This window comes from Pantherophis guttatus, chromosome 4 (assembly GCF_059756535.1).
Source record: "Pantherophis guttatus breed Tessera chromosome 4, ASM5975653v1, whole genome shotgun sequence".
NCBI lineage: Eukaryota > Metazoa > Chordata > Lepidosauria > Squamata > Colubridae > Pantherophis > Pantherophis guttatus.
In genome coordinates, this window is record NC_142066.1 from 92,195,223 (window position 1) to 92,211,283 (window position 16,061).

Consider the following 16,061-nt stretch of genomic DNA (forward strand, 5'->3'; position numbering starts at 1 on the left):
AAATTTATTTAATAAACAAATAAATAGATTTATGTGACCACCCACTACCATACAATAATTCCAGGGAGCATACATAATAATATGTTTATAGTTATGGTTCTTTTCCATTCTAGCTATGGTTGGACTCACAGCTTTGTGATGTTGAGAGTTTTCTCATTTTTTAAAATATTAAAAACTTTTTTGTTTTACTAGTGTTGGAAGATTGTTTCTGTTTCCAGAAATATTTTCCTTCCTCTAATAAATTTTATATGATTTCTTTTAGGACTTATCTAGGCCTAAGAAATCATTTTCCTGGTGAGGCAGAAGTTCTGTATAATAGTCTTGAACCATCCTATCAAAGAAGTCTCCAGACTTACTTAAAGAATTCTGGTAGCATTGCATCACTTCCACAATCAGACAGGTCATCTTCCAGCTCACAAGAAAGTCTAAAGTAAGTATCAGTCTAGAAGAAAAATACTTCTGCCCACAAGATCTGTATAAAGTCTGCTTCAGATTAGGGCCTTTTTCTTGAATTTATTTCCACCTGCAGAATAAGAAACTTTAATATTGTCTATCTTGCAAGGAAGTCTAGACAAGAGGCACACCCAGAGATAGCAGCTCTAACTTTATTATTTCATTAACAGATTGCTTTAACAAAATATTGTAAATCTGAAAGTACATTTCTCACCACTTTCCTTTACATCCAAAAGAAATTAGGGAGAGTCTCTTCTGAATCATTTGTCCACAGTCCTTTGGAAGCTGCCTCTTATCTGACCTTTGCCTAGTCTACAGCTCTTACTCCTGCCTTCCAAGGCTATTTCCACATATTATTGCAGATAAAAATGTATTTTTAATGTAACATATCCTCACTGCCTTATTTAGATGGGACCTATCTTTCAGTGCACATTCAATATTAGAATTATGTGAAAGTCTATAGCAGGTTTTGTGAAAATGTGACACTGAATTGAGCTGCTCAGGAAGGTATTCCAAGATTTTCCCCCCCAAAAATTACAAAAACTATTGTTTTGCTTTTCTTTCAGTCGTCCCTTTTCTTCAAAATGGTCCACCTCCAGTTCTGCAAGTATGGCTAACAGAGGTAATTTGCTCAATGTACAAGGCCAGGTAGAAATTTTAGAAGTAACAGGTAAATCTCTTGAGGACTTTTTAAAGTATCAGCATGAGGTGGGAATCTTGATATGCAGTTTCCTGTTTTTCAGTTTCAAGTGGCAGCAAAGCTGCTCCGACCCTAGGAACACTGCAGAGGTCTTGCAGTGACATTGATGTTAATGCTGCCTCTGGGGCAAAGGCACGTCATGCTATCAGTCAGCCATCGGGAACTGGTCGCTTAGCAACTGCTGGTCTACCTCCAGGATCATATGCTTCACTAGGTAGGGAACATGTTCAATATAAATAAACCGCTTCTCAGAATTTTTTATGTATATTGAAATGATATTTTTCCCTTCATTTAGTTATAACAGTGAGTTATCTAACTTGGTAAATAAAGACAATGAAGACATTTATTAATTCATAGTAAATAAGTTACTGAAACTATTTTTTCCATATTATTCAGTGTTTTCTTGTTAGGTGTCTATGGAGATTCTCAGTCATCCAGATCATAGTTGTCCCAAAGATGCTTTTTCAAGAGGCAACTAGACTTTCTTGTTTTTCTTTGAAGACATTTCACTTCTCATCCAAGAAGCTTCTTCAGTTCTGAAAAAGCTTCTTGGATGAGAAGTAGAACATCTTCAAAGAAAAACAAGAAAGTCCAGTTGTCTTTTGAAAAAGCACCTTTGGGTTTTCTTGTTAAGACTGAAGTTTTGCAGCTAAAAATAACTTTCTAATTCAGAAAATATTTATAAAAATTAATACACATTTAACCTATTAACATGTTAATAGCATGTAGGGTGAACAAACTTGCAACTGGAATAAACTAACTTATATTTATCATATGTTTGGTCTCATAAGATCCTGGCATATGAATTTATTGAAGGGTTTTGTAATAACATGTGAAAGGAAACAAGACAGCATGAGAAACTAGTTTAATAAATAAATATATTTCTTTTTAATGCCTCCAGTTAATAAAGTTAAGGGAAATTCATTACTCTTCTTGTGTTGAAAATTATATAATTTAATATTTTTCTCATTCTTATGTTAGTAACTGTGGAATTCTTACACAATGAAAATTATAAACTTTTATATTTTTTGCATGAAAGGGGAAATAAAACTCATATCAATTCTTTTTCGTATTAAGGTGCAGGCAATAAAATAAATATTATAAAAAAATATTTTTTATAATATTTATTTTATTTTTTATAAAATAATATAAAATATTATTTTATAAAAAATAAAATAGATATGAGCTATGAGGAGTGAAAATGTAAGTGCTGGTCTCAGTATAGTTTTTAAAATCTTAATCTATGTAGCTTTAATGTTTTAATATTTCAATTATTTTTCTAGGCCTTTTAAACTAATTTTAACAGAGTTTAATCACCCTTGCCTCCTTTTTAAATTTTAATTTTTTATATGCTTTTATATGCTGAGATTATCATGGAGGAGGAGCAACATCAGGAATGATTTCCTTCTTTGGTTTTATCAATGAACCAGGACTGATAAGATTGTTTGGACTTTTTACTATTTCAGTATAAGTATTTTTTAATAGACTTGTGATAGTCAGGCAACAAAAAAGTAAACAGCAAAGCCCAGACTCCAAACCTTACCCATAATGTTTGGCCAGCCTTTGTGGACTGGGGGCCTCAGGACAGATAGGATATGATGGAGAAGCTGGTCTTACGGAGACACAGGCTCTTACTCCAAGTTGCTAACACCCCTCTGAACAGGGGCAGATGGCATAATAGGAAAGTGGTTTTGATCTCTCTATCCCAACTCTTACACTGTAGGGTATATTCCAATGAGCTAACAGAGATTTCTTGGCTCCCCAACAGACAAGACTGCAAAAGAATATTGCTAACCTTTGGGCAGATTGTTCTGCCATCAATGTTATTCAGGCTTGAAACCTCACTAAAGAAACTCTGTATTTGGCCAAGATGGATATTTCACACCACCCAAATTCAATCCCTGTTAAAGTCTGGGCAGAGAGCCAAGACAGTGAAGGAGGTCGACATCAACCTTGGGAATTCCAAAATACTAACAGCCAAACAAACAAGCCTTCAACTAACAAGGTTAGAAAAAGATAAGGACAATAAAAAAGAATATTTAAACCTACACAACAGAAAGCTTTAGTTCATGGATGAGGAGGAAGAACTAATCCACCAATTTGCCACCCTTTGCCCAGGAGACCAAGAACTGATACTAAAGAAGATTGAAATAATTACCGTATTTTCTGGCGTATAAGACAACTGGGCGTATAAGACGACCCACGACTTTTCCTGTTAAAATATAGGGTTTGGGCTATACTCACCGTATAAGACTACCCCTCTTCCAACGCACACCAAATAAAAATTAAAAAACATCAACTGGCTCACCCACAATGTAAAAGCAGCTGTGCTAGACCCAAAATCGCCCCTGCAACAAGCAGGAACCTCACACAGCCACAAAAAGCCCCAAAAAACAACTTTCACACTTTACACGTACAAAATTCCACATACAGCTTTGTGAGATTTTGTGTGTTTGTGTAGTTAGAGTGAAACACTACAGAAACACACTAAATCTCAGAAAGCTACACAAATATTATTTTATTTTTATTTTTATTTTTATATGAAAACTAAATTTAAAACTTCCTAAACTTTAAATGGCTAGGTCTAAAAAAGAACAACTAAAAAAAACCCCAATTAACTATTTTTTTTAAAGCTCCCAAAGGGGAAAAAAACTTACCCAATAGAACAGGGGTCTCCAACCTTGGCAACTTTAAGACTTGTAGACTTCAACTCCCAGAATTCCTCAGCCAACTTTGTTTTGCTGACTGAGGAATTCTGGGAGTTGAAGTCCACAACTCCTGCCTGCTTGATTGCAGGCAGGGAGTGGCTTGCTGATGGAATGGATTCAGGCAAGCGAAGCAAGGCAAGCGTTGCGATTAGCAGCTAAGGTAAGCAAGCTGGAGGGGGGAAACTTTTTTCCTTTTACAGGGCTCTGGGCTCTGGCGATCCCAGCTGCGTTGCCTGATTGGCAGGCAACTCAGCTGGGATCATCAGAGCTGGCAGAGCCACATAAAAGGAAAAAAGTTTTTTCCTTTTACATGGCTCTGGCATCCCAGCTGAGTTGCCTGATTAGCAGGCAAAGCTTGGATCGCCAGAGCCATTTAAGGCTCGTCAGAGTCCTTCGGGCTGGTCTGCCTGGTTACAGGAAAACGACACCCGGCGTATAAGACGACCCCCGACTTTTGAGAAGATTTTCATGTGTTAAAAAGTCGTCTTATACGCTGGAAAATATGGTAATCAAATGTTGAAATCGGCAACTAGTGCAACAGAAAGTGTGAATGTTTTGCTTCCTTCTGGTAGCTCCTCTGTGGAATTGCTATCAAGTTCGGCTTCTGAAAGCACTCAAGTCCTAATAAATAAAAAGTGACCAGCCCCTCCCCCCCAAAAAAAGAAGGAAAGGGACATCCAACAGGACTTAATAGTACAAGTCCAAATTAACCACCCAATAGGAAACTAGACAAGGAGAAGGAAAGCCAGAGTCCACGCCCTCTTGAAGAAACGTCAATCTTAGATCAAAAGCAGAGGAACACTGGCAATCAAGATAGCGGAGCAACAACAACAAGATTTGCAACTCACGAGGAGAAATACCGAACCTCACAATAACTGTGTCTATATGGGAAGCATAGTTAATATCAACCCAGCTCCAATGTCAAGTTGATATCCAGCATTCTTACCATTGATGTTACGAAACAGCCGACTAATCTGCAAACATCAACTCCATCAACTAATCAAGATGTAACAGTACAGCCAACCAACCCACTTACAACAACAAAGCCAGCACTCCACACCTCCCCAGCAGTATTTATAGAGAGATGGCATCTCCGATCACGCTTTGCTCGCACATGCACGTGTGTGTGTGTGCGTGTGTGTGTGTAAAAAGTTAAAATCTCGGGTGTTTTCTCGCGTCATTAAAAGTCTGTTAGTTGAAATACTTAAAATTTTGGCTAAAATCCCATCTTAAAATCCTCCAAAATCCCAACAAAACACTTTGTAAGGTCTTTTGAAACTCTGGCTAAAATCCTAACCAACACTTTAAAAGTTTTCTTTTTGGCAACGTTTCGACAAGCTCTCTAACTTGTCATCATCAGGCCCCTACTTTTAGTTTAGAAGCTTTGGGTCAGCTAAAAGTAGGGGAAAGTTAGAGAGCTTGTCGAAACGTTGCCAAAAAGAAAACTTCTAAAGTGTTGGTTAGGATTTTAGCCAGAGTTTCAAAAGACCTTACAAAGTGTTTTGTTGGGATTTTGGAGGATTTTAAAATGGGATTTAAGCCAAGATGTAGTAAGCCCTCATAATAAAATTAGTCCTTCTCTTATAATTTTAAACGTTCTAACTTCTGTTTCTGTTAGTTAGCCATTGATAAAACAAATCCCATATTTCAAAATACTCCGTGTCTTTCTTCTCTTTAATTTCAAGTGTTAATCTATCCATTTCTGCACATTCTAGTATTTTTTTTTAATTATCTTCTCTTCTGTAGGGATCTCCACACTTTTCCAATGTTGTACAAATACAATTCTAGCTGCTGGTAACACATGTAGTATTAGATACATAGTCCCTTTATTATATTTTTCTGGTTGATACCCAACAGAAATATTTCTGGTTTTAGATCTATATTTATTTTATTTATTGGTTCGATTTATAGGCCGCCCTTTTCCGGAGACTCAGGGCTGCTTACAATGCGTTAAGCAATAGCCTTCATACTTTTGTATATACCTGCTTAGTAGGGCTTTCGCCCCCCCCCCCCCCCAAAGCGGTGTTAGCAGTGTTCTTTTTTATACAAAGTCAGCTTATTGCCCCCACAAACCGGGTCCTCATTTTATCTACCTTCAAAAGGATGGAAGGCTGAGTCAACCTTGAGCCTGGTGAGATTTGAACTTGCAATAATTGCAGGCAGCTGGTGTTAATCTTAACAGTGCTTTAGTCTGCTGTGCCACCAAGGCTCTTTTATCTATATGTTCCTTTATCATTTTTTCTATTCAAGTATTTATTTTTCTCCAGTATGCTTTTGCCTTTGGGCATGTCCACCACGTGTGGTAGTATGAGCCCAGAATCTGATTACACTTCCAACATTTAGCAGATATATCTTTAAACATCTTAGCTAATCTTGCTGGTGGGAAGTGCCATCTGTAAAACATTTTGTATAAGTTCTCTTTGTATGCAGTAGACATTGTTAATTTATAATTTCTATCCCACAACTTTTGCCTTTTATCCAATTCTATAGAGCAGTGATAGCTAACCTTTTTGCCATCATGTGCCAAAAGCGGGGGGAGCATGGGGCAGTCACGCACGCATGTGCCCACACCCATAATTCAATGCCCCCGCCCCCCACGCATGCACGCACGACCCCCCCCCATGCTCACCCACTTTTTGCATGTGATGGCAAAAAGGTTACTGGTGGGCCTGGAAGGCCCGTTTTTCACCCTCCTCACGCTCCAGACGCATTCTTGCCCATTTCCCGACTTCTGGTGGGGCCAGAAGGCCCGAAAATCAGCTGGCCGGTGCATGCATATGCGCTGGAGCTGAACTCGGGCAGCACTCGCGGGTCCACAGATATGGCTCCATGTGCCACTTGTGGCACGCGTGCCATAAGTTCGCCAACACGGCTATAGAGTAACTAAAGTTTTTAGCCCACACTATCATTGTTTCCTTTACTTGCTCTTCTTCCATTCTAATACTCAGTAGATAGTTATACATTTTTTAAAATTAGTTTCTCATCCGTTCCTGTTAGAATCTGATCCAATTCTGTTGGTTCTTTATAAAAACCATATGTTTTAGCATCTTCATATCTTGATTGTATTTATACCTGTGGCCACCATGCTAAATCTACCCCTTGACTATTCAATTCCTGTTTGCTTTTGAATTCTATTTTCTCATTCAGAATATCTTTATATCTTATGATTTTTTCCGTATCAATTTCATTTGGATGTATCAGTGCCTCCATCGTGGAGAGTCAGACTGGCATTTTCAAATAGTGTTTTCCTTTTTTTGCCCATACTAAAAACAGCATTTCTAATGTAGTGTCCTTGGAAATATTTGTGTATTTTATTTTTCCCATACCATAGAAAGGCATGGGAAAAACTGCCACCCCAGTTGCAAATCGTGTCCCTCCAAAGTTAATAATTATCTATGTCTCTAAGTTATCCATTCTTTTAATAATAATAATAATAATAATAATAATAATAATAATAATAATAATAATAATTTTATTTCTATACCACCCTTCTCCCGAAGGACTCAGGGCGGTGTACAGCCTATTTAAAAACACAAGACAAACATCAATTTAAAATTTAAAATTATTAAATAAATTTGGCTCCATTTAAAACCCCAGAAATTTAAAATACCCCAATTTAAAATTATCATGTCGATAGCCCGGCCTGGCGGAACAACAGGGTCTTCAGTGCACAGCGAAATACCTGGAGGTCGGAGATCTTACGTATTTCCGGGGGCAGTTCATTCCACAGGGCTGGGGCTCCACAGAGAAGGCTCTCCCCCTGGGTGTCGCCAGCCGACATAACTTGGCCGATGGCACCCTGAGGAGACCCTCTCTGTGGGAGCGAACTGGCCGGTGGGAGGCAGAAGTCAGTCTCAAAGGTACCCGGGTCCTATGCCATGGAGCGCTTTAAAGGTGGTAACCAGCACCTTGAATCGCACCCGGAAGACCACTGGGAGCCAGTGCAGCTCGCACAGGAGGGGTGTCACATAGGCACAACGAGTTGCGCCCATAACCACCCGCGTGGCAGCATTCTGGACCAGTTGGAGCCTCCGAGGGCTCTTCAAGGGGAGCCCCATGTAGAGAGCATTACAATAGTCCAGCCGGGAGGTGACAAGGGCGTGAGTGACCGTGCGCAACGCGTCCCGGTCCAGAAAGGGCTGCAACTGGCGAATCAGGCGAACCTGATAAAAGGCCCCCCTGGCCATAGCCGTCATATGCTCTTCTAAAGACAGCTGTGCATCCAGGAGGACACCCAGATTGCGAGCCCTCTCTGTGGGGGGCAAAGATTCACCCCCAATAGTCAGCGATGGCACCTGCTGACTATATCGGGATGCTGGAAGCCACAGCCACTCTGTCTTGGAGGGGTTGAGTCTGAGCCTGTTCCTCCCCATCCAGACCCGCACGGCCTCCAGGCAGCGAGACATCACATCAAGGGCATCGTTGGGGTGGTCTGGGGTGGAGATGTACAGCTGAGTATCATCAGCATACAGATGACACTTCACCCCAAAACCACGGATGATCTCACCCAGCGGCTTCACATAAATGTTGAACAGAAGGGGCGAGAGGACCGACGCTTGCGACACTCCTCATGTGAGGTGCCTCGAGGTCGACCTCTGCCCCCCTGCCAACACAAACTGCTAGTGGTTGGAGAGGAAGGAGGAGAACCACCGCAAAACGGTGCCCCCTATTCCTAACCCCCTCAACTGCTGCAGCATGATACCATGGTCGATGGTATCAAAAGCCGCTGAGAGATCTAATAGGACTAGGACAGAGGAGCAACCCCTGTCCCGAGCCCTCCAAAGATCATCCACCAACGCGACCAATGCCGTTTCTGTGCTGTACCCCTGCCTGAAGCCCGACTGGCACAGGTCCAGATAGATAGCTTCATCCAGGTGTCGGGGAAGCTGTCGTGCCACCACGCTCTCAACAACCTTCGCCACAAAACGAAGGTTGGAGACCGGACAGTAGTTGGCTAATTCAGCCGGGTCCAGGGAAGGCTTCTTGAGGAGGGGCCTCACTACCGCCTCTTTCAAGGCGGCAGGAAAGGCACCCTCACTCAGAGAAGCACTTATAATCCCCTGGAGCCAGCCTTGTGTAACCTCCCGGGAGACCAGTACCAGCCAGGAGGGACACGGGTCCAATAAACATGTGGCGGCACTAATCTTACCCAGAACCCTGTCCACATCCTCGGGAGCCACAGGATCAAACTCCTCCCAGATAATATTCTCAAGACCTACCCTCGTCTCCTCCCCTGGACTCATCCAATCGGAGTCCAAGCCATCCCGAATCCGAGCAACTTTATCATGCAGGAATTGCACAAAATCCTCAGCACGACCCTGCAAGGGATCTTCCCGCACTCCCCCCCGAAGAAGGGAGTGGGTCACCCTAAACAGCGCAGCTGGGCGGTTCTCTGCAGATGCGATAAGAGCGGAAAAATGGTTAGATTTCGCCGCTTTTATCGCCACTAGGTAGGTCTTGATATAAGACCTCACCTTTGTCCGGTCGGAATCAGATTGACTAGTCCTCCAAATGCTCTCTAGGCGTCTTTTCTGATGCTTCATCTCTCTCAGCTCCTCAGAGAACCAAGAAGCCAATTGAGATCGGCATCGGGTCAGAGGCCGCAAAGGCACGACGCGATCCAAAGCTCTGGCGGCCGCACTCTCCCAGGCGGTCACCAGCTCTTCAGTCGAGTCGTGTGTCAGTGTCTCAGGAAATGGCCCAAGCTCCGTCAGGAACCTTTTGGAATCCATCAGGCGCCTGGGACGGAACCATCTGGTCGGTTCCGTCTCCCTGCGGTGGGGGAAAGCGGTAGGAAAGTCCAAGTGAAGGAGCGAATGATCTGTCCATGACAAGGGTTTAATATCTAGGTCCCCTCTACCAGGATCATTCAACCACTGACCAGAGACAAAAATCAAGTCCAGAGTGTGTCCCCCTATGTGAGTGGGGCCTTGAACTAACTGGGTCAGGTCCATGGCCGTCATGGAAGCCATGAAGTCCCGAGCCACCTCTGACGCCTCACCCACGGATGGAAGGTTGAAATCCCCCATGACAATAAGTCTGGGGGTATCAACCGCCACCCCGGCAATGACGTCAAGTAGCTCGGGCAGGGTCGCTGCCACATGGCAGGGAGCCAGGTACGTAGTCAGCAAACCCATCTGCACCCCACGGCCCCACTTCACAAAAAGGGACTCACATCCGGCTATCTGAGGAACAGTGGTCTCCCTCGGACAAAGACTTTCCCTAATAATCACCGCCACTCCCCCACCCCTCCTCTGGGCCCTTGGCTGATGAAATGCACGGAAACCTGGTGGGCACATTTCGACGAGTGGGACCCCCCCCTCTTGGCCCAACCAGGTCTCCGTAATACCTGCCAGGTCCACACACCCCTCCAAAATAAGATCACAAATGAGGGGGGCTTTATTAACAACCGACCTGGCATTACACAACATCAGCTGCGGACCCTGGGCCTGAGACTCTGCACAACCCAGGCCACGAGTCGCACATTGGGGGCCGGAGTGCGCAATTGCTCGTAAACAGCGTGTGCACACCCCCGACACATGATATGGCCCCCTGCGCTCATCATACCTGCCCCTCCCACTCATTATTTCAATTTCATTGCCCTTCCTGTTGCCCCCCTGTTCCCCGGATAAATTTCCTTTCCCAACCCCTCTGCTGCAACCAATCAACCTATCGCCCCACTCAGTAGCTATCTGGAACCCCCCCAGGTCCACTTTTACAACCCCCTCCCTTCCTCCCGGGTCCCCTTAAAATTTTCATTAAAAATTTAAATAAAAAACCCCTCAACCCCTCTTCGCTGCATGCCATCTCTTTTAGCCACATAAGTGCAGATGCCTGGTAATATAACTCCCAATCTGGCAACCCAAAGCCTCCTATATTATTAGAGTCTTGTAACAGTTTCAGACTTATTCTTGCTTTTTTTACCTTGCCAGATAAATTTTGATATTAATCTATTTCATTCCTCAAATTAAATAGATTAAGAAGAAGAATTTTCCAGCTTTATTGGAATTGTTTGGAACAGATATAGTAATCTCGGGTAGAGTATTCATTTTAATGGTAGCTATTCTTCCTATCAGGTTTTTTCCTGCTGCAGGTTTTTCCACTTTTCCAAGTGAAGTTTAATTTGCTTTATCAATTTAGAGTAATTACCTTCTTTTATAGTTGCACATCTTGCTGATAAATAAATTCCCAGATATTTTACTTTCTTCACTATCTGAATATCTGTCTTCTCCATTAAATCTTTTTTCTGTTTATCTGTGAGATTTTTGACTAGAATTTTAGTTTTCTCTTTGTTTACTTTTAATCCTGCAACTTCCCCATAGTCATCTATTTTCTTCATCAATTTGGGTCCAGTTTCTTGCAGTTCCTCTATGATAAATAACAGGTCATGCCTGTAATTTGTATTTTTATTTTTTTTAATCTCCATCCCTTTTATTTCTGTATTCTGCCGAATATTTCTATTTAGCACTTCCAATATAAAATTCAAAATTCACTTTCAAAATAAATAGTAAAAGGAACAATGGGCATCCCTGTCTTGTGCCTTTTTAATGTTAACATTCTCTGTTATGTCCCCATTTACAATCACTTTTGCAGTCTGTTTCATGTATTTTAATTGTAATATCATAAATTGCCAATTTACATTATCAAATGCTTTCTGCATGTCTAAAAAATTCAACACCATTTGTTTTTCAGGATGTGCTTCATAGTATTCCAATGTATTCAAAATTATTCTCATGTTGTTTTTAATTTGTCTCTTAGGCAAAAATCCATTTTGGTCTGGGTATATAAATTCATTCAAAAATCTCTTTAATCTTTCTGCTATTATTGACACATAAATTTTATAATCCACATTTAGAAGTCAAATTGGTCTGTAATTTTTAATCTGCACTAAATCTGCATCTTCTTTTGGTATAAGAGTAATATTTGCTTCCATCCAAGATTTTGGTATCTTAGCTTCTAGCAAGACTTCATTATAGACTTCCAGTATTGATGGTCCTAGTATGTCTTGTAGTTGTTTGTAAACTTCCGCCAGTAGGCTATCTGGTCCTGGTTTGTTGTTCTTCTGTCTCTTAATCGTCTCTGTTAGTTCAAACATTGTATATTTTCATTTAACATAGTTCTTACTACTTCAGGTACTTTAGGCAGCCTGGCTTTTTCCAAGTATTATTTTATTTTGTCCTCTGATAATTCCTCTTGATCATACAGATTTTCAAAATAGTTCTGGATTATCTTCTTTTTATTATCATTTTGGTGCTGAAGTATACCCTTCTCATCTACCAGACTTTGAATCTGTTTCTTTTCTTTCTCTTTTTTAATTTATATGCCATCCGCCTCCCTGGTTTGTTAGCGTTTTCAAAGAAATTTTGTTTTACATTTTTAATTTTTTGTGCCAATTTTTCTTTTCCAATTAAACTTAATTTATGTTTTATTATTTTCTTTTTTTAAAAAATAGTTTTTATTGAATATAAATATTAAAAAAGACATACGTAACATATACACAACAAACATTTATACAACATATACACAAAAAGAGTGTAATTTCTTCTTAAGCATTTTTTCAGAGTGACGTTCTACAATTCTACTTATAATATATTCCTTCACCTCTCTTTAATAATATTTTTTATTACATATATATGTATCAATCGGTAATATATCCCCTATATTTTTTGTATATTTCTAATTTTTTAACCAATTATACCAATTATTCCATATTTTATAATAGTCTGATTCTTCTTTTTCTTGTAATTCTTTGGTTAACCTATCCATTTCAGCGCATTCTAAAATTTTCCCTATTACTTCTGTTTCACTTGGTATTTTTTCTTGTTTCCAATTTCTTGCGTAGATTATTCTTGCAGCAGTTAATATGTGGATTGTAAGATATTTGATATCCTTAGGGTATGATTTGTTAAATATTCCTAATAAAAATGTTTCTGGTTCTTTTTCAATCTGTGTTTTTGTTATTTGTTCCAACCATTTTTTGATGTTAGACCAAAATTTCTTTGCTGCCGGGCACGTCCACCATAAATGATAGAAAGTCCCTTGTGCCTTTTTGCACTTCCAACAAATTGGGCTATTTTTAGGTTGTATTTTTGCCAATCTGGTTGGAGACATATGCCACCGATAAAACATTTTCAGTTGGTTTTCCTTGTACGCCGTTGCTTTCGTTAACTTTAGGTTTACCTGCCAGAACTTTTCCCATTTTTCCAAAGGTATTGTGTGTTTGATATTTTGAGGCCACTTGATCATCGTTTCTTTGACTGTCTCTTCTTCCAATTTATAGCGTAGAAGAAATTTATAAATTCTACTAATTAATTTATTTTCTGAATCTAATATAATTTTATCTATTTCTTGTTTTTGATTATAAATTTCATATGTTTTTATATGTTCTCTATATTTGGATTGTATTTGAGTGTAAGTCCACCAGTCTATTCCTCTGTGTAAATCTATCCCCAATTGTTGTTTTGTCTTTAGTTTGCCTTGATAGTCAATTATATCTTTATATCTAATTATTTTTGTCTTATCTGTTAAGTTTGGGTGCCTAATTGATTCAGCCGGTGCTAGCCAATTTGGTATCTTCATATAATGTTGTTTTTTAATTTTAAGCCAAATTTGTAATAGTGAGTTCCTTATTGTATGTGTTTTAAAATATGAATGTGATTTGTATTTCTCATCCCACATAAAGGAGTGCCAGCCAGTTTGAAGTTCGTGTCCCTCAATTGTTAAAATTCTAGAGTCCTTTAATTCTATCCAATCTTTGACCCACGATAGTACTGCTGCTTGGTAGTATATCTCCCAGTCAGGGAGTGCAGCACCTCCTCTATCTTTTGTATCCTGAAGCAGTTTAAATTTTATTCGTGGCCTTTTCCCTTGCCATATAAATTTAGATGTTATTTTATTCAGCTTTTCAAAAAACGGTTTATCTATTTTAATTGGGGTGACCTGAAACAAATATAAAAATTTAGGTAATATAGTCATTTTGATGGCCGAAATTCTTCCTAGGAATGAAATGTGTAAATTTTCCCATTTTTCTAAGTCTTTCTTTGTTTGTTCTAGTAATTTATCATAATTGTTTTCTTTAATTGCTGATGTTCTTGTAGATAAGCAGATTCCTAGATATTTTATTTTTTTTGTTGTTTGAATTTGTATATTATCTGTCAAATCTTTTGTTTGGATTTCCGTAAGGTTTTTAACAATTAGCTTTGATTTACTTTTATTGATTTTTAGTCCAGCCACTTCTCCAAATTTTTCTATTTTTTGGAACAAATTAGGAATAGATTCCATAGGATTTTCTGTCAAAAACACTTAAGTCATCAGCAAAGGCTTGAACTTTGTATTCTTCTCTATTAATCCTTAAACCTTCAATTCCTTGGTCTTCTCTAATTTTTTTCAACAGGATTTCCAATGATAGAATATATAGTAAGGGGGAAAGTGGACAGCCTTGTCTGACTCCTTTTGTTATATTAAATTTGTCTGTTATGTCATCATTCATAATTATCCTTGCTGATTGCTTGGTATAGATTTCTGCTATAATTTTCCCAAATTTTTCCCCAATTTGCATATTTGTAGTTGTTCAATCATAAATTTCCAATTTTGGTTATCGAAGGCCTTTTGGGCGTCAAGAAAAACCAATGCTGCCTGCTTCTCCGGGTGTGATTCATAATATTCTAAAGCATTAAGTATTATTCTCATGTTGTTCTTTATTTGGCGTCCCGGCAGAAATCCATTTTGGTCTGGATGTATATATGTATTTAATACTAATTTAATCCTTTCTGCCAAGATTGCTGCAAATATTTTGTAGTTGGCATTCAATAATGAAATAGGTCTATAGTTTTGTATTAACTGGAGATCTGTGTCTTCTTTTGGAATGATTGTTATTATGGCTTCTGTCCATGAATAAGGACTAAAGAAAATAAAAATTAAGTGAATTATTAATTTTGAACTGTTTAATTAATTAATAAGTTTAATATTTGAAAGAAATATATAAGTTGACAATATTTTTATAGCTATAAATTGTATTGTGAAATTGTATGGAGGGGAAAAGAGATATTAAGGAATAACTTAATAATTGATGTTAAGGTTGGAAAGCTTTACACGAATATTAAAAATGTCTACAACATCCACCATAACAAAGACAGGGAAAAAACCTACAACCAATACGTTAGTAATGACTCCTTCCTCCTCACAACAAAAAACAATAGATAGCATGATGGGGAAAGAAAAAGAAAAAGAAAAACTGGAAATGGCATCTAATGTAATATAAGATATGTTTCAAAAGATCCAGGAAACACTGTTTCAAACACAAGAAAAAATAGCTGAAAATCAGGAAGAAATGAGAACGTTCCATGCAGAGATTAGAAATGAATTAGGAGAAGTTAAGGAAGATATCAAGACCATGAAGGATAAAATTGGGGGCATTCAAAATTCTATAGCAGAAAATGAACAGAGAATTAGGAAAACGGAAACAAAAATAGATCACGTGGAATTAAAAGTAGAAGCAATGGAACAAAAAACCCTACAACTAAACAAAGAAATGTCAGATTCCTTGGCCATGCTCGAAATGGAAAAGGCCTCATACTTCTTGCATTTTCAAAATGTTCCAGAAGAAAAAAATGAGGATTTAGAAGGAAAGATGGTGGAGATTATTGCAGGAATGATACAAAAAGAGCCAGAAGAAATAAAAGGACAATTGGAAGAAACTTATCGTGTACAAACAAATTATATAAGAAGACACAGATTGGCGAGAGAAGTCCATGTTAAATTTTTAAAAAAATCAATCCGAGATGAAGCCTATAAGAAATCTAGAGAAGAAACGGTGATCTATAATGAAAAAGAAATTATAATTTTAAAACAGATACCCCGAAGAGTAAGAAATCTACGACAACAATATCAGTTTTTAACACAACTATTGATCAAATATAAGATAATGTATAGATGGCTGCCAATAGAGGGGATCTTAATTACGTGGGAAGACAAAAAATATAAAATAGACACTCTAGAAAAGGCAAGAGAATTTCATAACACACATTTTAGACTAGAAGTAGAACAGGAAATTAAGGAGGAAACAGATAGTAAAAGTCAAGAAGAAGAACCAATAGAAACAAATGAAGAAAAAGAAATAAGACAGAGGCAAGAAAAAGAGAGAGAACAGAGAGAAGGTGCAAAACCTAGGGAACGGATGGAAACAAGAAACACAAAAAAAC

General features: G+C 38.8%; 1 protein-coding gene across 50 annotated transcripts in view; it reads left to right on the forward strand.

The window, feature by feature from the left end:
* The window catches only part of CLASP2 (cytoplasmic linker associated protein 2), a 495,740-nt gene that overhangs the window by 312,811 nt on the left and 166,868 nt on the right, over positions 1 to 16,061 (forward strand). For all 50 annotated transcript variants that reach the window (XR_015734236.1, XR_015734237.1, XM_060686009.2 and 47 more), the window contains 3 exons: positions 263 to 430; positions 1,020 to 1,075; positions 1,197 to 1,367. Coding sequence is in view for 48 of the 50 variants with exons in the window: in XM_060686009.2 (XP_060541992.1) it covers positions 263 to 430; positions 1,020 to 1,075; positions 1,197 to 1,367 (395 nt within the window). In the remaining 2 variants the exon portion in view is untranslated. The remainder of the gene's footprint in view (positions 1 to 262; positions 431 to 1,019; positions 1,076 to 1,196; positions 1,368 to 16,061) is intronic.